Genomic DNA, 20,483 nt, shown 5'->3' with positions numbered 1-20,483 from the left:
GACTGTAGGTAGAAAATATCAATGGTGCAGTGTTTAGATAGCAAGAGGGAAATGTCCAAAACGCAGGACTGTAAGATGATGATGTACAACACACACTGGAATGCACTACAGCTCTTATGGGCCAAAAAAATATAGTTCAAATAAACAGCTAAAAGAGGGAGAGCATCACATGAACAGTAAATGTTAATAGCAGGGAAAAGTTCTTTTTTGTTCTCTGTATAAATCTGTAAGAAAGCAGAAGCCTGTCTTGTGACTAGAGCTCAGAGCCACTCACATGCATACATCCTTCCTCTGGCAAGGTTAAAAGCTGCTGGAAAGAACCCTAATTCTGCTCCTGTGTGGGAGGAGGTGCCATGGATGAGGGCTGTGGCAAAAGATGCAGTGCTCTGGAGCCACCTCCATGTATGGAAAGATGGATGAGATCTGATGGTGCATGGAGCAATGGCATGGCTTAAATTAGGCTTAAACTGAACGTCTGGGTTGTCTTTTCTTTTTTTTTTTTTTTCTCCTGAGCAGAACACAGACACTGAGTGCAGAGTCTTTATCCCAGAAGCTGAATAAAGAGATCCCCCTTAGATTTAACCTCAGTGTAAATATTTGTAACTCTTTGTGACTTCTGTGAGGCGGGCAGTGAAGGCACAGATCATCAGTGGTTAGGAAGCTGGATAGCAGCAAATGCATATCTGCTCACAGGTAATTTTAGGGTTAAAAGAGCAAAAGGAAATTTGATGCAGCTACAACATGTTTTACACTGGTGATCTGTGTAGCAATGAGGAAATGCATGGAAAAGCAAAATTCCAGACAACTGAATTGATTATATGATTCATACACTGAGTTTTTCACTCAGCACTCATCCCAGTTATAATGAGAATCATCTGAGTGGAGTAAAATAACCACAGTTTGGAGCTTGTAGGAGGCAGTAGCCTATAGCCATGCTAGATGTGAGAGTCATTTACTCTATAGCCTGTTGGAGAGCTGTGTCATGTACAAGATGGAGCTTTTCCTTTGGCTTGCTTTTTGTGTTTGTGTTTTTTGGAGGTGTCCACTGCAACCCTGACTTTCATTCTAAATTGGTCCTACACAGCTGCATGTATACATATATGTAACATATGCATGCACATAATCTGTGCTTTCAGGAAAAAATCATCTTTGCATGTGCACATGGCCAGCTTGGCAGCAGTGCACCAAAAGAATTTGTATGTGCTAAATTTATAAAAACTGGCTCCAAACATAGAAGGAAATAGCGTCAAGAGAGTTGAGGCACACCCTTAGGATGATTTTGCACGTATTCTCACAACTGTTCTTGGTTAAAGAGGGCTCTTTCTCAAACAGCATCAGAAATGTAAACCTCACATTGCCTCATTCTCTGCAATTTAAGTTTTTGATCTTAGAGAGCTTAACATATGAAAAGATAATGAGGTAAAAACATATGTATATTTGATCCTAGTCTGAAGTTGCATTTCAAGTTCATGCCAAATGGAGCTCCACCCCGGAGTTTTCTAATGATCAGTGTGCGTTTTTGGGACCAATGGGATGCCCCTGGGATGAAATGTGAATTATTTCTTATATACAGAAAATTATTCAAAGCACAGATCCCTACCATTTCAGTGAAAACCACAGACTCAGAATGGTTTGAGTTGGGTTATCAACCATGGAAAAGACTTCAGAGCAGAGGCAATTCAGTACAACGTCAAAAGGTGGCTGGCCTTGGGGCCCAGCAACATTCCTCCTTTTTTAGCCCAACAGGTGTGAGAGCACTGTGGTTCCCTGTTCTCCAGTGAGTACACAAATTCCAAGAGATGCCCATGTGCACACGTGTGTGCATGCACACAGACACACAGACACACAGACACACAAAATATGTGATAAACACTCAGCTGACTGCAGAGATCAGCATAGAGAGCAGTGTCTTTACTGGCATGAACATCCCCATGAACACATCTAAAATCATGTCATACAGACATGGGCACTGCAAACAGTCATATTCTCTTCAGCTGGTAAGGACCAACGTCTTGAAATGTATGTACGTTCCTTTCTCTCTAGTAGCTGGTTTTGGAAATTGAGTCTCTCCAGTTGCTGACACCTTGGTTGCAGGTATTCAGACCTCCTGTCCTGCCATCTGGCTTGTCCATCTTGGAGTTTATTAATGTTCACACACCCAGACAGAAGAAAGAAATTTGATTCAATAAGAATTAAGGATAGTCTGCAGTGATTAAGTGTGGGATTGAGATAGGTAAGGGTGCTGACCATCTGTCTGTTTGTATCTGCCCTGTTAGTCTTATTTTCCCTGTATTTTAATGTGCAAAATCACTTAGGTTGGAAAAGACCTCCTGACCTCTCTCTGCTCACACCTTCGGTTCTTCACCTAAGCATCGCATAATGCATTTTTCACACTTGGTTCCCCTTGAATCTTCTTATACTCTGGATATCCTCCCTCTGTATTTCATCCAGTGCAGCTTTTGGGGCAGTCCACCTTAGATTAGAAACAGCAAAGGAACATGGGTTTTAGATAGCTTTGATTCCAGATGAAATATCTGCATGGATTTCATCTCACCTTGCTTTAGCCACCTAAAACTTAGGCAGAGGTCATCCTCTGAAGCCCATGTAGGAGGAGAAAAGCTTTTCCAAACTGAGCCCATCTGTCTTAAGGCCTGTCTTATCCTAGGATGAGAGGAATCACTCCCTAGCACTGCCTCTTTTTCTCCCTTAACTAAAGGCAAAGCCTAGATGGCTAGCATAGGCTAGATGTCTAACCTTTACACTGCCAAAATGATGGGAATAGAATCCTACTTGCACATTTTATACTCAGTGCTGAAGGCTGTGTCTCTGGGTAACATGTTGTAAAGTTCAATGTATCTAACACTTCCTCTCAAGCTGTTGCTCCCCTTATGTGCGAGGCTCTTACAAAAATAACCAGCTGCAGTCTGTAAACAGTGTGGGTCCTGAAGGAAAAATACTGTCAAAGATCAATCTAAGTCAATAGACAGAGGTGGAACTTGGGAAATAGTAGTCTGTGTTAGTGATGAGTGTGGTATAAAGAAGATGGACTGACCAGGATTTGATTTTCTGTGATCCCTCACTGAGCCTTCACCAAGAGTGAAGCTCTCAGCAGTCAGCAGCCCTGGGTGTGCACTGTGGCAGAGCTGGCATCTGCACTGCAAGGGAGGCACTCTGCATTGCATCCTGCTGCTGCTGCTCAGCTGAGGCTCCTCCAGGAAGGAAACCTCTTTGACCCAAATTGGATGAGTTTATGTGCATTCTGCAAGAATATTTGCAAGGCCAATTTGCACTAAAAATACCCTGTCCTGCTCACTAGTGTACCTGAGAGTCGTCAAGCTTGGGCATAGAGTTGTGATTAAGATCTCAGTCATTATTTCCTTTCTGTGTGACTCAGTTCCTTTCAGAGATTAAAGTGGAGATAATAGTATTTCTTCTTATCTGAGAAGTACATTGAAATGTGAGGATGGAAAGCACTGCAAAACTCCAAAATATAAAGAATTTTTCACTTATACTTAGGAGTATGGCTCCTTTTCTCTTTTTCTTTTCCCTAGCAGTAGCTACTTACTGATTTGTGTCTCTCCTTCTTACCTGCCTAGAGCATGACAGGTAGATTGTTGTGGCCTTAAGAGCATCAGGTTTTTAAGACAAATGAAAAGTTTGAAACATGGCATAGTTAAACAGAACCTTTGATTCCTTAGCTGTGCTTGTCCTGGCAGAACAATGTAAGAAAGGTCTATAGCAGCATGAAGGAGAACCTAATGAAATTGGCGACAATATAGTCATGATACAGGAAAATAAATATTTCTACCCCCATATATTTAATTTTATCCAATATTATATGATTTAATTATCAAAGCACAGTAATAATGACCTATGCAATACTAATGACTATTGGCAACAAGGCTCAAGAGGACACACGGTCTAATTAACTTTAATAGGATGGATTTAATCATACATTGGATTAACATCTGTTAGAAGGAAATACAAAGATTTATTGTTCTCTGAATAAATATTGACCTCTTGCTTTCAGGTCAATAAATCTTAAACTTGTGTCCACTTAAATTAGTATCTACTTATTACATTAGCACTCTTCTGTTTCCTATCACCAACTTCACTAGGAGGAGAGGGGAGCTGCACTTCTCTCCTGCTGCATCAAGCACTTCTTTCAGGAACTGAAGGTAAACATTGAATTTGCAGATAGAAGGAAAAAAGGTCTGGGCCCTAAACTGTCCTTTCTTCACATAAAACTGTCTTTCCTTGCTGTTGCTTCATAAGAAATTTCAGAAATGTTTGAGAAAAAATCAATTACTATTAATGCCACAGAGAAGGTGCACAGCTTGCATCATCTGTGTGATTAAACAGTCTTTATACTTGTGTGATGTGAGGGGTGTCAAAAATGTTTTTGGCGATTAGTGGGAGGAAATCCTGCCCCTTCATGTGTAGTGAGATACAAAGTTGTTTATAGGACTTTGGATTTCATTTTGTGCTTCAGATATTTAAGTACAGATTCCTTTTTAGCTGTAAGTTTCAAGAGTAAAGAGATGGAATATGTTTCTTTTTCATACATACAAGGGAAGGATTTCTTGTTACTCTCCAAAGGGGTCAATATGGTTAGAAATATCTACAAGTCTAAGAAAATTATAACTGAGAAGCATTTCTCTAAACTAGTTGAAAATCCTTGAGACTGATGTCCATTCAGCATATATCCAGACCTTCCTTTCAAATTTAATAGATAATTTAATGGGTGATATTTATAGGGAAACATGGGTTAGTCTAACTCCATCACAGGTGAATTTAGCTATAAAAATCCCTGTGATTTCAATGGCAGAGTTCTGTAGGTGAATGTTGATTAATGTGGAGAACCTTTTCCAGACACACTGACCAATCAGAAAACTTCTAAATTTTTGTAGGATGATTATTTGCATTTATGGAGTTCTGCAGGACTTTTTCAATATAGGAAGTGGAGTCTGTCAGACTTTAATGGATAAGTTTTGTGTAGCAGATCATAATTGCTTTCAAAGCTCAAAACACTGTTCTTGCTCTCTCTCCTTCTCTGTAAGATTATCTATGCTGGTGCAGAACCCTGACAAAAACATGCAAGTACTTTACCCTGCTTTTATTTTCTTTCTGATTGTGTGTGATTTATAGGCAGATGTGGGAAATTGTGTCATTTACCATGGTAAATAGGGAATACCTGGTCAGGCTGGTGAAAGAATAAGGTCCTCAGAGCAATTTGGTGTACAGGACTAGAAAATTTCATCTATGCCTCTGAGTACTGAGCTGTATCTATATCTCTAAGGGTTTAGGCCCAAGGTTAGCAGATCTTTTATTTCGTGTTTTCCTTTGAGGTAACAAATCCTTGGAAAATGGTTTCTAAATTTTGTGCCCAGTCTGCTGTTCCCCCTTCAACTGACCTTAAATTATCTAGGGATTGACTGCAGTCTAGTTCTACTTACCTCAGACTGTTATTAATCATCATTACCTATACTCTGACTCTTTAGTTTGCAAATACTCATAGGTGCAACTCATTATTTTTCCTTTCATTTTTCACCCTTTCAGACTGCAATAGAATTGCACATTTTTGACACCCTAGAGATCCTGCTTTGTTCTTTCAGTTTCCTGGTTGTCCAGGCATTAATCACAGAGGTTTGTAACATATGTTGGGTTTCAGTTTGAGATTAAAAAAAAAAAAACAAACCAAAAAAAGATAAAACAGCTCACTGGGAACAAGGAGAGGGGCAAGGCTGAGCTGGAGTGAACATTGTCTGGGGGCAAGATGTACATGGGAAAAATGTGTTGACTTTAATAGGGCTCAGTGGTTTTTATTTCATAGCCATATCAGGCTTCACAAAAAGGAGTCTCAGGTAAAAAATTAATTTCGATAACTGACAATTATTGGTCTTGTATTTCACTGTGTGGAGGGGCAAATGATGTTAAATTAGGTGACTACCTAATTGTTAATTTAGACAACTACCTTGCTTTTGTGTTAGCATTTTGGGTCATGGTAGACACCATCCCTTCATGCTCCCCAAGGAATTGTATGCAGCCTCTGAGAAAGTCAGTATGATGACTTTAAGGAGAAAAAAAGAAAGTATGAAAGTTACCTAATTTTGTTAAAATACCCATTTTTCTTTAGGTCTTGTTAAAGAATATGTATTGCTGGTCTGTAATTCTTACTGTACTGAAAATAAAGGTGCTGGTATCTTATACCAGAAGCTGACTTGTGCAAATAGTAAATAAGATCTTAACAGTGGGGAATAATTCCAAGTTTCTGAAGTGACATAACTTTTTCTACACTAGAAGCATGTTGAATTTTGGGTGGTGACATGTGTCACCACCAAATGCAACTGAGTCCTTTTATAAGGTGTCTCTCTCAGCCCCAGACATTCACATTGCACTATGATTTCTTTATTCCCTCAATGGAGTGGAAGGGAATCTCAGTCCTGTGTGTGTAAACCAAAAGGGTAGATTTTTTTTTTTTTTTAACTCTTGCTTTCCAGACAACATGCTACCCTTTCATCCTGAATGGAGAAGAGGAGCTTTGGCAGGGTTGAAAGACTGGAAATCCTAGTCACTAAAATGGGAACTTAATAAAATGGTGCACAAAGAGCCTCGTGTAAGCTGTGAAAGCTTTTAAAATAATTACTTTTATAAAACCAGTAGTGCTCAACTCTTTTGAACAGATGAGAACACTGGAATCATAGTGTTGTGTGCTAGCCTCTGGAGTTTTCCTTAATACCTGCACTTTCAACATGGCTTGTTAATGAGATCTTGGTAAAGCAACACAGAAGTTACAGAAAAATAAGAAGAATTCCATGTGAATTGTCTTGAAAAACCATTTGTGCTCAGACAGAAGCAGACATGGGACTGTGCACCTGGAAAACCATGTTGTTCACCAGTGTACTTTTTAGCTGTAAGTAAAAAACACATACAAACTTGTTCAAGTGCCGATTCTGTTCTGGGGGCTGTTTGTCCTGACTCCTCCTTTTCAGAGGCCAATACTTTGTCTGAAGGCTATTTTCTCTCGCCTCTTTGTATATAAGTGTCTTTATAAATGACTAGCCTAAAGAAGTTGTTGAAGACAATAAAAATCTGAAACCAGCCCACCATCTCCTATTATTCAGGTAGTTTTCAGGGATTTTTGGGATTCATAACAAGTCCTCTGGCAAAAAGCAGTGGATGGGAAGATGATGTGCAATATGTGGTAGTGTGGACATAGTGTGCAGCCCTGAGTGTGAGTCGAAGGTGCACAGAGAATGTTGGTTCTGGGACAAAAATGCAGCAGCATCTGTTCTTTGGTATGTTAGTTGCCCAAAGAACGTGGAAGTGGTTACTGCTATTTTGACAAATGCACTTATTTCTGCTTTTGTTGCGTGGTGTGGCACAAGGGAACACTGGCGCAATAGTGTAAGGCAATAATTTATTAGTGGTTTAGGGATGTGGGCCCAGAACAAATTCTAGACAAAAGAAAAACATGTTTGGGTTTTACAGAGAGCCTTGGCTACAGGAACAAAGCTGTGATTGGGTGTGCAAATATTTGGTATTTCGATTGTCCTGGTTGCTGTGACAGCTGAAAAATGGTCTGAGTTTGTTTTTAATTATCACCAGGAGGGGAAAAGCCTGTTTTAAAGCCAGCAACTGATGTTGCAGCAAAAGTCAAGAAAAGATATTTAACAGTAGGGAATATACTTTCTCGGTGTTAAAGTATGATGAAAGCACAATTATTTCCAAATATTTATAGTATTTAGCTAGTTTTGTGATTACAGCCAACCAAGAAAAGTGTTTTGTTCATTTGTATTGCATCCAGTGATGGATATTAAAATGTCAGCTACTGTTCTTACTTGATACTGACTGGTATAATTGATATCAAGCTTATCTTGTGCAGCCATGCTGGGAAATGCAGCAGGCATGTTGTGGCTGGTCTTTGTGAAACCTGCTCAACACAGAAATTATAAAATGCATATATCATACCTTGTGAATGCTCTGCCCACTTGTATCAGGGTGTAGTGGGTTGGCCAATTGCAATAGATAGAATCACAGAATCATGGGATCATTTAGGTTGGAAAAGGCCTTTTAGGTCATTGAGTTCAACCATTAACCCAGCACTGCCAAGTCCATCACTAAACCATTGACATGACTTTTAAATACCCACCCAGGGATGCTGATTCAATCACTTCCCTGGGCAGACTCCTCCAGTGCCTGACAATCCTTTCAGTGAAGAAATTTTCCAATATATCCCATCTAAACCTCCTCTGGTAAAACTTGAGATCATTTAATCTTGTCCTATTGCTTGTTAGTTGAGAGAAGAGACCAACCCTCACCAATGTATGACCAGATAAAGACTTCAGTGTTCTGAAGGGTTATATAGGAAAAAAGAAGTGTCTTACCCAAAAGAGATGTAGTCTTTTGTCCAAACAGCCTCTGGCAGGGTTTGGGACCAGTCCTGTTTGTGGAGTCTGTATCCAGTACTTCAAACCCCTATTCTATCATTTAAGCATGATAAGAAACTGTACTGTTAAAAACCCCTGAAATTGATAGTCATTATGTAAAAATTTAAGATTGTGTCCAAATACTTTATAAATTGGGGTTTTATTGTATTGACTCTTTTATTTATTTTTTTTTATTATTTTTTTTTTTTGGTAGCAATTGCTGTACAGTGGTTGTTTTGTTATGAAAATGCTTGAATTCAAACGGATCATTTCTAGCAGGAAGAATAACTTGTTAGACTTTGAACAGCCAATAGTTGCCTTTTAAGTAAAAATCATGAACTTCCAAATGAAAATTTGCCCCTTCTGGGGGAGACAAAATAGATTTTTGTGGTCAGATGAAAGGGACTGTTCTGTATAAACTTGTCTTCCATTGCGAGGAACAATTTAGACAATTTAGACAGGAACACAAAATGTGTTTCCCATATCTGTGAAATCGTGAGAATGTGATCTTTCCATTTTGTCAAAAGGGCAGCTTTTTTGTCTTTTAGCTACGAATCTTCAGCCAGTTCCTCATGTGGTGTTCTGTACCTTGGAAAATTTAATCAAGGCTGTATTTGAGGAAGAGAAATAGTTTGAGCTGCTAATATGCTCCTGTTCTTCCAAAGCTGTCTAGCCTGCTTTTATGGATCCCTAGAAAGGTTGTTGATTTACTGGGAATGTGGCTTTCTGTAGAAAAAGCTGAAAGCTGTTTGCAAACTGCCACCTGAAGCAGAGGCTTAAGTAGGAAATTTAGATAATTGCATTCTGCTTCCATTGAAGTCTGTGGCATTTTGGAAATTAATATCAGGGGAAGCAGAATGGGGTCCCGTGACTGGGAGTTACTGCTGCCAGCAACTGGAATAACTCTTCAACTTCGTGTTGCAGAGATGCTCAACCACCTGGGAACTGTTCAAAAGATTTGGAAAAATGATTCTGATAGCAGTTGCCAATATTAACACTAGTTTTTGTAGGCATTGTGTCTTTGTAGTCCTTGCTGGGTCAGCACATTTAGACTCATCCACGCTACTCAAAGCTGTTCACATGGGAAGTCCAGACAGGTTTGGCCAACAGAATGGGCAGTCCCATGAGTTTTCTCATGCTTTCTTCTCTTTTCCAAGGGACAGCAATTCTACAGATGTTTTATTTAAGCAGTGTCAGCTTAAATAAAACATTTAATCTCACATACTTATGGTTTTGCAAATAATGAATTTCTTTTTTGCTTGGCCATTGAATTGAGAAACTGAAAGAAATTCTTGGGTCCAGTTGATCAGAAAGTTGTTTTCAGGCACACTAAAATGAAGCAATTTGCATAGTTTAAATTTTCTCAGTCCTTTTCTACGGGTTTAATAAAAATGGGTCAATTTTCAATTGAATTTAGGCTTTAATTGAAAACAGTGTTTTGAAACAAATACTCAAAATATGTTTGTTTCCAAAGTTTAGAAAAAGTTTAGTCTTTCCTGGTTTCTCTATTTTTCTGGCTGATTCTATCTTAGGCTATTTTTCAAATTCACATTTTTTTTCTTCCCCTGAAGCAATATATTTTCATAAAATCATTGCTTAGCAGAATATTTTTACCCAGCATTGTGAGCAATTTTGCAACTCGCTCCTTTTTTCTTAGTGTTTAAATAAAATAAAAAAAAAAAAACAAAAAAAAAAAAACCCCAAAAAACAACATAATGTTGCTTTTAAAGCTTATAGCCTCTAGCCTACAGTTTGGGAAAAACTGTTGTGATATGTAACATGAGGCATGACTGGAGAGATCCAGCTGGAGTCTGTGAGAATGAGGGCAGTACCCGGTGGCATCCAGGTAACAGATGTGTCAGGGGCAGGGAATATAATTTGTGATGGGACAGCTTGAAAATACTCAATTAGGTCTAAAATGAGGTCACTTACAGATTAAAGGAAGGTACTAGAGAAAGAAATTTATAATCAAGGTTGACATGGTCTTCCAAAAAAAAAAAAAAAAAAAAAAAAAAAAAAAAAAAGAAAACCAAGATAGCATATTTTGGATTTTGGGGAATTCTGCTTCTCTTTAGGGCAAGTTATTTAGCTGTCCATACCCAGCAGCACCAGTGCAGTTGGGGCTGGGGGCTCGGTGTATTTACCTCGTATGAACAAAGGAGCCAGATAACTCTGTTCTGTTCTTTCACATCAGAAGGTATCTGCTATTTTGGACCAAGTGTACAGCTTGGACTACAAACTGGTTGTAGTGGGGTATGTATTTTAGAAGTCAACGAGATTATGTGCTTTGAACAAACTAAGCACTTTGTTATCTTGTTGTGATTTTTCTCTTTTGTTTTGTTATTAGAATAAAATCTACAAACCAGTGCTTACAAATGTCCATAATGGTCACCAAAAGGCAGCTAATGGTGATTGAATTCCAAAGCATAATACTGTGCCATGACTAATGGAGTAATTACCTATTCAGTGGAGAACATAACCTATTTAACAGAGCTGCTCTGCCTGTTTCCCTTTGCGCAACAAACCCATGTGCTAGAAGGCTCTTCTTGGCCCAAGAATAAGGCTTGTGTAGCTTCACCAAGGTGAGAATGGTTTTGGAGGCCTTGCTATTTGGAAGAAGAAATTTTCTCAAATAGGACTTTTGTCAAGTCCTCTGAATAGATATTTGTGGTCCAAATTTGGGAACTAACTCTTGGAGACACTGGGTATGGGATTCTCCTGCTGAGAATGTGCTCAATCCTTTTGTTGAGTCAGACTGTAATGATGGTTGCTGAAGTTTGCTGTGCTGTTATAACCTGAGCCTGATGGAGATTCTTAAAGTGTTGGAGAAATTCAGATTAAATGTCATTGATGGATCAATTAGTGGGACACAGTGGTTTAAAAGTAAAAAAAAATGTTGTGCTGCGGTGTGACTGTGCGGAATCACTTTTCTCAAGGATACTTGAGATATGGAGAAGGACATCTGTTGCTCTTCTGGTCCCTGTGGAGCACTAGATACTTCAGCTGTTGTGTCTAAGCTGACCCCAGCAACTTATTATACTGCTCTGTGTGTATATGTGCTGAGAAGAAGCATTGGCATCTTCCATGTAAATATGCATGGGGATCAGCTGTGGTCTGGACTCTTGATAGAAACAGCTTAAAGTTTAGGGCTAAAAGTTTTTGTTGTTGGTAGTGTGGCTGAGTGCTGGCTGAGAGTGGGAAAAGAGATCACTCTGTCACTCAAGTAGGTAGAGAAGGAACTAAACTACTCTGCAATCTTTGTCCTGTTTTAAAAAGCTCTGCTATCAGGAGTAAGGGAGGCATGAACTGTTCCAGCCACTGTGTAGCTCTGCACACACAGATTGTGATGCACCCATCAATCCTTAGGCAAAGCTCCCTGGGCTCTGGCTGCACAGTGCAGTGTGGGAAACTCTGGTGTAGAATGGCCTTGCACACATGGCACCTCCTGCCCACATTCTGAGGTGGAAGAAGAACCTGTCTGATAGCTTTTATTCTGCTGTAGTGAGTGTTTGAAACACTAATCCCCAGGGAAAATTGGCAGGGGAGACTAGCAGTGGGAAGGAAGAGGTGAGGGGAGCAAAGGAAAGAAGAGACCTTCAGGCTTAGGATATATTACACTTAAAATTCTGAGACTGCTCCACAGATGGGCCACATAAAGAATTAGATTTGCAATTTGAACAAAGTTCTGTAGGAAAGTAATTGGACTGGTGAAGCAATCTCACTCTCACTAAATTGCTTTCCAAGGACCCTATCCTGAATGGGGCTGGGCAGCTCTTTCTGATATTTGAGCATCTTCATTTCTCATTGACTTCAGTGAGAATTAAACTCATTGAACTCCTCACTAGGCAATTAGTTTCTTACAGGTGTATTTTTTCTGCTGCAAAGTGGTAACTGCCTTTCCCTTCTGTTAGCAGTCATACCCTGTGCCACTCAAGCCCAAGCCTCAGCATGCAGGTATCATTTAATGGTTCTTTTGTGAGACATGTGCTTAAACATTTGAACACAGATTATGTTCCTTATTGTTTTCTGTGGGTAGGATCCTTGAAAGTTTTGTTACACTGACTGCACCACTTTAGCAAAAAGAACATGCCAAATATGTGATGGAAAGTCTTTCCAAAACCAGTCCCATCAAAAGCTTATAAATCAATTTTTTGTTTTGTTTTATTTATTTAGGAAGAGTTTGTTTTGCTTTCAAAAAGGGATGAACACATTTCAAATTAAGAGGACAGGTTCATTAGCATGGAGGATGAATGAGATAATAACGGAGCGCATGAAAGTGAGGTTTTTCTACCTTTCCTTTCCATGAGAGAAGACCTACCGAAATGCAGTGTATTTACAGTCCTCAAATTACTAAAGCTGTAAATGTTTTTGCTTTCATGGCCTCTGTTTGCACTACTGCACATTTTGGGATGATGGATTATGGAGCACCAGGTGTTGGGATGAAAAGAATCAATAGTGTGATACAAAAGATGAAATAACTGTGATGGAACATCAATAAAGGCTAAAAGCTGCCATAGGGATTTGAATCTTAAAGAAGAGCCTGAGAAAGTGTATTAAGAAGAATTCACTTCTCCCCTTGCACTTGTAGTGTCTTTATTCCATGAGCAGAAGTCACCTGGGGGCTCTGTCAAGGACAGAGGTGGAGGAGTTTTTTCTTTACTCTGTGTACATGGTGCCCAGCACAGCCCTCTGGGGCACAACGTCATAGTGTCAAGGTAATGTCAGGACACAGCCGGTGTCGGTGCAGTTTGGAATATGTTTGCTCTGAAGTGGAGAGGATTTTATTTTATTTTTAAAGAAATAAATTAAATTAAATTTGTTATTAATTTGCACACTACTCCCACAAGCAAACTAGGTGGATGCATTTAGAAGTAACTAATTGCTGTTCACGTCTATGCAGTTGGGACGTTGTTTTGAGGAAATGGCAGCTGCTCCTCTGCTGCTGTGACCCATTCTCAGGGGGCTTGGCCACTAAAGAAACACAGCAAAGCTAGGCTGTTAGTGTTGAGAACTTTATCTGTTTCAATCTAAGCAAAAAAGACTACTGAAATATGTAATGTAAAAATAAGGCTATTAGGTAGGTTCAGCATCGTTGTTTTTCTTTTGCAAATCAGGCACAAAATTTTAGAGCTGAAATAAATTCATGCAGAAAGCAAGGTTAGGTCACACACCTATTTTCTTAGTTCAAAGTCAAACCATCACAAAGAGAAAGAGAGGAACTCACTCTTCTGAAATACCTTGGTGTTATTACTAATATATTAAAATGCAAGGTCTTTTAAAAAATACTCCTGTCAAAATACTTAGTTCTGCCTTCCAAGGAATAGTCCAGAAAAGCATTTAAGCTTATGACCTATTTCAAGCATGACAATGCAGAACTACTCACACGCTTTAAGCTATGCATGAGATTGATTGGCCCAAGTTAAGAGCCCTGCTGGGATGAGATCAAATGCTCTGCTATAAGGACCTGACTCTGCCAGTCTCACTCATGGATTTTTTTCTGCAGTAAGATTTCATCCCATGCAACACAAGACTGGTGTAGCCAAAAGCTACTCACATTGTAAATCTACGAGATGAAATCTCACACGCCAGGATCAGGCCTTGTCTTTATTGACATCACACTGAGTTTTTTGGCAACTTGAGTTTCACAGTGGTTCAATGCAGAATGTCCTCTAGGGACAGCTGCTTTGCAGATGTGGTGGAGAAGGGTCATCAAGGACAACAAGTCATGCTTAGCCTGGTTAGCACAAGGAGACAAACCCTGCCTTTAACCAGCTGCAGCTGATGTTCTTCCTGAGTTCAGACCTTTAATCTAAAGCAGGAAGACTAGAGACCTTTACCCAGCCTTTCCCATGTCACTGATCAATGCCTCAAGCACCTGGGTTTAGATCTTGCTGCAATTCTTTCAGGAACTTGCTGTATTTCTGAATGTGACATCAAACTTTTTCTTTGTTCTCTACTTTCAGGTTGCTCCTCTAATCAAGGAGAGGATGATGAAGAAGGGCAGCATGATGCTTGGGTACCAGCCTCACAGGGGCAAAGTCAACTTCTTCCGGCAGGTGGTTATCAGCCCGCAGGTTAGCCGAGAGGACATGGACTTCCTGCTGGCTGAAATCGAGCTTCTCGCTAAGGACTTGTAGCTGGAGCTCCACAGCATCAGGTGCTGCTCACGTGTGATATTCATGGAGAGAGAGTGGCAGCAGCATTCTGGTGCTATTTTGTGGAAACTAGTAAAAAGCTTGACAGATAGTTTGGAAACTGTCATTTTATAGATTGGTGTTGAGAATTCTGCAGGTAGAGCACCCCTTCACAGGAAAGAATTTGCTGACAGGGGCTGGGGGGCAGGCTGATGCTTCCAGCACCATTGCTGCCATTCTAGGTAGTGTTTCCTCTGAGAATGGTGTCTGTGCCCCAGGAAAGGCAGCTATTTACTGGGTGCCTGTGCACAGCGTAGCTCCAACTGGTCACTTATGCATGCAGGCAAAATTCCTCTGAAGTTGCTATTACGAGTGGATTTGTCAGCGAGCCTTAATATGCTAGTTAATTCTCTTATCTACTCTGTCAATATTTTAGTTTGGTAATTAACATGATAAGACTGGAAATTGTGAACTTATGTGAAATGAGTTCCTCAAGGCCACCTAACTAGGTGCATTGCCCAGGTTTTCCACTGGGAGCACAGGCAGACAGTGCAGTGAGGCTCAGTGTAGTTATCACACCAGGAGGAACCTACTGCACAAAGCCCTGAGTAACCAATATTGAACCAGATGACTTTTTAAGGTCCCTTGCAAACCATAGAATTTTGTGATTCTATGAAACACAGTCATTTGGTCCAGTCAGTGTTTGCCAGTGTTGCCCATACAAAATGTCACCACTTTAGGAGAGCTGAAAATATTGGAATAACATTTAGAACTTCTTACTTCTTTGTCAACAGGAGTTACCTATAATTTCTGAATTGCCGTTCACCTTCATTTATTTTTAAAGTGTAAAGATTTATTTAGAAGCTTTTAGATGCTCTTTAAAATTTTAACAGAGAAAAAAATATATATTTACCTGGAAGATATATATTTTTTATGCATGATTACTTTATATTAATAATATAGCAAAATTGCTTATTTGTCATTGTTTGTTTGTATTTTCCTACAGACTTGAGATGACTTGATCTAATGTTATCAGTGTATAATTTATAATTTTACTCTGCTGTTACCATAGGGTGATCAGAGAAGGTCTTCCTGTGATTTTAGGATATAAACAGTTTGAACATTTTTGGTCAATCTTAAATGACAAAATTAAGTTCTGTGCTTTGTCTTTGTGGTGAGATTTAGACTATACTTTTCATCTGTTTTTTATTCCATAAAAATAATCCATTTTATAAAGATAGAAATGTATTTCTTGTGATGAAGCTGTTGCAGCAAACCAATGGAAATAGCCATGTCTTTCACCTTGTAATCAACATCTGCTAAATGTTAATGTTTTGCTGTTTGCTCCTTATTCTGTATTTGAGGTAGCACTGGCCACTATGAACCTTCCTGCTATGATGTTTTCTGTCCTTCTGAAAGCTGTTTTTAAACACAAAGCTTCCCGTTTTCATTTCCTACATTGTACTAGGATCCAACATTGCATGAAATTCCTACTTCCAGTCTCCAGGATGATGGTGTGCAAAGCTGAACAAGGTCATGATAACCAGGGGGGTCACATAGCCAGAGCAGTGGTTAAAAGCAAGGGTCACCTGCAGCCCTTGGCAGGTGCCCTTAACAGTGTCCTGGAATGGATATACTTGTGCTATCATACTGATACACAGACTTTAAGCAGAACCCATGTTGATAATAAAATGAATATCACAACATGGCCCCTGGGTTTTGCTCTTCAATACCCATAAATCACTCCATCATTTTTTGACAGAGCGTGCTTCTGGCTGTACCAGTTATCCTGATCTTGGAAGGCCTAAATTCAGGGCCCATAAGGCTTTTTTTGCCTCCCAGTCACTCAGGGTGGAGTGCAGAGTGCTCAAGGAACGCTGCATGAAGGGGAGACCTTTGCTCTTTCATCTTGAGTTAGACAGGACCATTACCCCTTCTCCTTCTCTTTTTTTGACCTTGAAGGGAAAGACAGAATACAGTGTCAGGATGTTTTGTTTATGGTCCAGATTCTTGGTGAGTACCTGATTTTTTGATTCATGGAGAAGTTATAACACCTTTCATCAGCTGAGAATTTGGTCTGTGGTGTTTTGTGGCACCACCACGATCAAAAAAGTGTTACTGTCTTGTTTCTCTTCGTGTTCTCCAGACACTGTGGCACTAATTGCACATGTCAGGCAGAAGTAACACAGTTCCTTTCTGTAGCAGTAGTGGCTATAGTATTTTTAAGTGAGAGTAAACTGGAATTTTTTTTCATAGTTGCAGAAAATAAGTCTCTGATCATCATGTGCACTGATTTCTTTGAAGCTATAGGTTAACCTTCCAGTGTGATGTGAGTACCTTATCCAATCTCCATGTATTTTCCATTGTTTCTGACCCTTTACCATGTCCCAGGTGCACAATATGATGGTTTCACTTCAGGACTAATGTAATTTTCTCATAATTACTTATGTTGGAGTAGTATGTACAAAATGTCTATTTTGTAGCTGATGATTTTAATAAAAAGTGAAGTAAATGACACCCTTATAAATACAGGCTGTCTTTGTCATTTGTCAATCTAAAGCTGCATATACAAACATGGAAGGTACCTCTAAGCACTCCACATAAATAGCACTTCAGCTTTAAAATGTGAAACCTAGTTTAACCCTGCTTCAGGATGTGGTTTATCTGTGTGCTGTGCCCACATCATCTTTGATAAACATTTTGGGTGAAAACATGTCATGATTTATCTTACTCCTGCTTTCAAATGCAGAAGCTAAATTGTCTGTGCAAAAAGATGTTTGATTTTTATTATATTTTTGCCATACTAACTTGTTGGGATTGACCCATGAGCTCCCTCTCATAGTTACTGGCAAGCTCCATCAATCAGGATGCTAAACAAAGTTCTGGAAGTAGTGAGGTACATGCATAAATCACTATAGAAGCTTATCCATTTGTTGTCTGTAATTTCTTTGTTCTACCTCTAATAATTTTTTCAACAGAAAAGGAAAGAAATATTTAGAAGGGATACAGAGGTAGATTTTACTCTTAGTTACGTGGCTTCATCTTGTGAAAACTTTGAGCATTTTGTGATGGGTCCATGTGCAAAATCACCCACATAAGTCATTGTGCCTAGAGCCGGCAGTCCCAGTCTCAGGATTTCTCAGGATTTCTATTATGATTTTCTGTGATAAATGAGCACTGATCATCACAGTCTGGTTACATATGATTTTCATTCTTCTAACTCCCACTGATTTAACTGGAAACTCTTGCTGGATTGGACTCTGAGTCATATCACTGGGATCTCTCATTTCAACACCAGTTTGGCCCTCTGAACACCTCAGTTTATCTGTTCTGTTTGTGCCTAGAGATTCAGATTTATCTTTATTTTTGTGAGACTGAATTGAAGCATACTTTCATTTGTATCCTTCAGTGATGCATTAAGATGCTTTTCAAATATCATTTGGCCCATCCTTAAAGAACAAGAAATGTTCTTTAAGAAAAGTCTAATAGAACTGGTTGAGTTACATTCCCAGAATGCCAAGTAAAGGTATGTAAAAACCTGTTAGGTGCTTGTGGCTTCCTCATACACACAGCCCACTGTACTGATTCATGCTCAAGGGATTTTTATTTTTAAATCTCCAAGTGTTGTGATAGGGCTTACAAAACTGATACGAAATGTTGAAGGCAGAGGAGAGTAATTCAGAGTTACTAAATGTTGAGTTTGATCTCTTCTGTTAGGTCACGGAGGAGTTGTGTGACAAGCCAAAAGTGAGCTAAAAGTGAGATTTGAGTCCCACATTTTCTATTGCGCCAAATCTGCCCAGCCTCTCTTCCCCATTGGCTCCTTTCCTGGTTTTCCAGTGGCTGAGTAACATGTGGAAAATCAGTTGTTGGAAATCAGATGTTGCAGGTACAGCCCACTCATTCCTGTCTTCCTTTCTGTGGTGCAACTGGTAAATGCTGGTAATTATTTGAGCTTATGAGCACTGTATCTAGTGCAGTAACTGCTAAATATTGCTACTGTTAAATCCTGAAATAATACAACTGCACAGGTTAATTTTGTCTTAATTGCTTACACTAATTGCAGATTAGATGCAATCAAAGCCGCGCTGCCTGGCAAATGCACTCTGCACACCACAAGAGAACCTGGTGGAGGGTTTTTTTTTCTTTAAATTGAATCTAGTCTCCCACAATTACATGTTTTTTCTTCAGATGTACAATTAGATGTTATTACTCTAATTCTGTAACTGCACAATAATCAACCAAAAAATTACTTTGAGAAATAAAACAAAACCAGGAAATTCACTCTGCAAGAGGAACAAAAAAGAGAATGTCAAAGGTTTCAAGGCAAGCCCACAGAATGGCTGTGTGAATGATTAACCTCTGCTGTGTGCCTGTGCTGCAGGAGTGGAGCAGGGAAGCTGTTCCAGTCATGGAGTCATCAAAGAACTGTGCATGTCCTGGCACTGCAGTGGACACTTTGTCATACATTGATGATTTTTGTATGTTTTATGGTAAAGTTTTTTATTAGTAAGAAAAGTGACACTGAAAGGATAATCTTTAAAAAGTCCAAGAGAGAAGACCACTTTCAGCCTTGGTAGCTCATGTACAAATAAAGAACAATAGAACACATTTCTAAAATTCATGAAAGAAAACTTGTAAAATCTTTAATTTTAACAAGGATGAAGGCAAATAGTGGAAGGTGAAAGATGTGGACTCAATATTTCTGTCAAACACAGATAGTCTGTTTTGATGAAGTAATTTACTTCTTAAATTAATAACTTGTACAAAGCTATTTAAAAATGGAAAGTATGATGAAAACACTTGCCATGAAACAGCATAGACCCATGGAAAGTAACATTTTTCTGTAGGACTGTGCATAACACCGTTCTTCCAAGAAACTCTCACCCAGCTTGTCATTCTGGGAAGTGGCTCCTTAAATCTGTCAGGCACTGACACTGGCAGCTTGATCCATCCTTTCTTTGCATGCCAGTTGATATGGATTTTTATTCTTTCTTTGTTTCTGTACCCTCTCTCATGCCTGTAAATTTATTTTCCAGAGGAGTATTTTCAGTATTTGGAGCTATAGAAAAAATGTCGGAGTAGCATAAGGGCTAAGATTGAAATTTGAAGTAGTGCTCAGGTTATCCTGATGGGGTGTTTGCCTTCCTTTTTCCAGTAATGGATTTGTCCAGATGCTCAGATGATGAGCAGCCACAGCCTCTGCTGAAACCATGGTAACACCAAAATTAAGACTTCACATGGGAGACCAGTTTGGCCTTGAGAAACTGAGTAAGACAAAGAGTAGCAGAGAGAAATGTTACTTGTCCTCTTTTACAGATGAATGATACACAAGAAACTTAAAACTTCTATTTTTGTAAAAACTTGTACCGTAGCGTTAGAAAAATTGTGGAAGAAGTCACTAACAGAAGCCAGCAGTGAGTGAAAAATGGGGCATACTCTGATATGGGCTTAGCAGAGGGAGTGTTGCTAGAATAGCCAGAGAGTTTTATGGGAGTAAAAACTTGATTTTCTAGACTAGACTCTTTAGGTATTTGCTGTTTCATCATTTGGGACAATTTACATAAGATGGGAAGCAGGACTGGAAACATTAAGTGAATAGGACTACCAGTGAAAGATGAGTAATGGGGACTGGATGATACTTGGGTGTTGATTCTGAGCTAATCTAACTTCATACTGTCATCACTAACCTTCCCAGAAAGATCAAACATATGTTGACAAAATTTGCTGATGAAGTTTTCGTGGAAATTTTAGAGTTCAATGTGCATGGAGAACTAGGTGATTTCTAAGAATGTGTGGCAGAGGAGACAGTAAAAAGAAAGTGGAAAATCTTTGAGGACTTGCAAAAGGCAGCAAGCACTTTTTAATTTAATGTAGGACAAACAAAACACCTGCAAAACAGAAAATTATGAAGATAAGT

At 39.2% G+C, this 20,483-nt stretch overlaps 1 protein-coding gene across 2 annotated transcripts in view; it reads left to right on the top strand.

Annotated features, from left to right (window-relative positions):
• GADL1 (glutamate decarboxylase like 1) overlaps positions 1-17,075 on the top strand; it is a 118,244-nt gene extending 101,169 nt beyond the window's left edge. For both annotated transcript variants that reach the window (XM_058022593.1, XM_058022582.1), the window contains one exon: positions 14,393-17,075. In XM_058022593.1, coding sequence (XP_057878576.1) covers positions 14,393-14,566 — 174 coding nt within the window. In that variant the 3' untranslated portion in view covers positions 14,567-17,075. The remainder of the gene's footprint in view (positions 1-14,392) is intronic.
• Positions 17,076-20,483: the final 3,408 nt, after the last annotated feature.

Source organism: Melospiza georgiana, chromosome 1 (assembly GCF_028018845.1).
Source record: "Melospiza georgiana isolate bMelGeo1 chromosome 1, bMelGeo1.pri, whole genome shotgun sequence".
Classification (NCBI taxonomy): domain Eukaryota; kingdom Metazoa; phylum Chordata; class Aves; order Passeriformes; family Passerellidae; genus Melospiza; species Melospiza georgiana.
The sequence above is the reverse complement of the archived record's forward strand: the minus strand, read 5'-3'. Positions and strand labels throughout refer to the sequence as shown.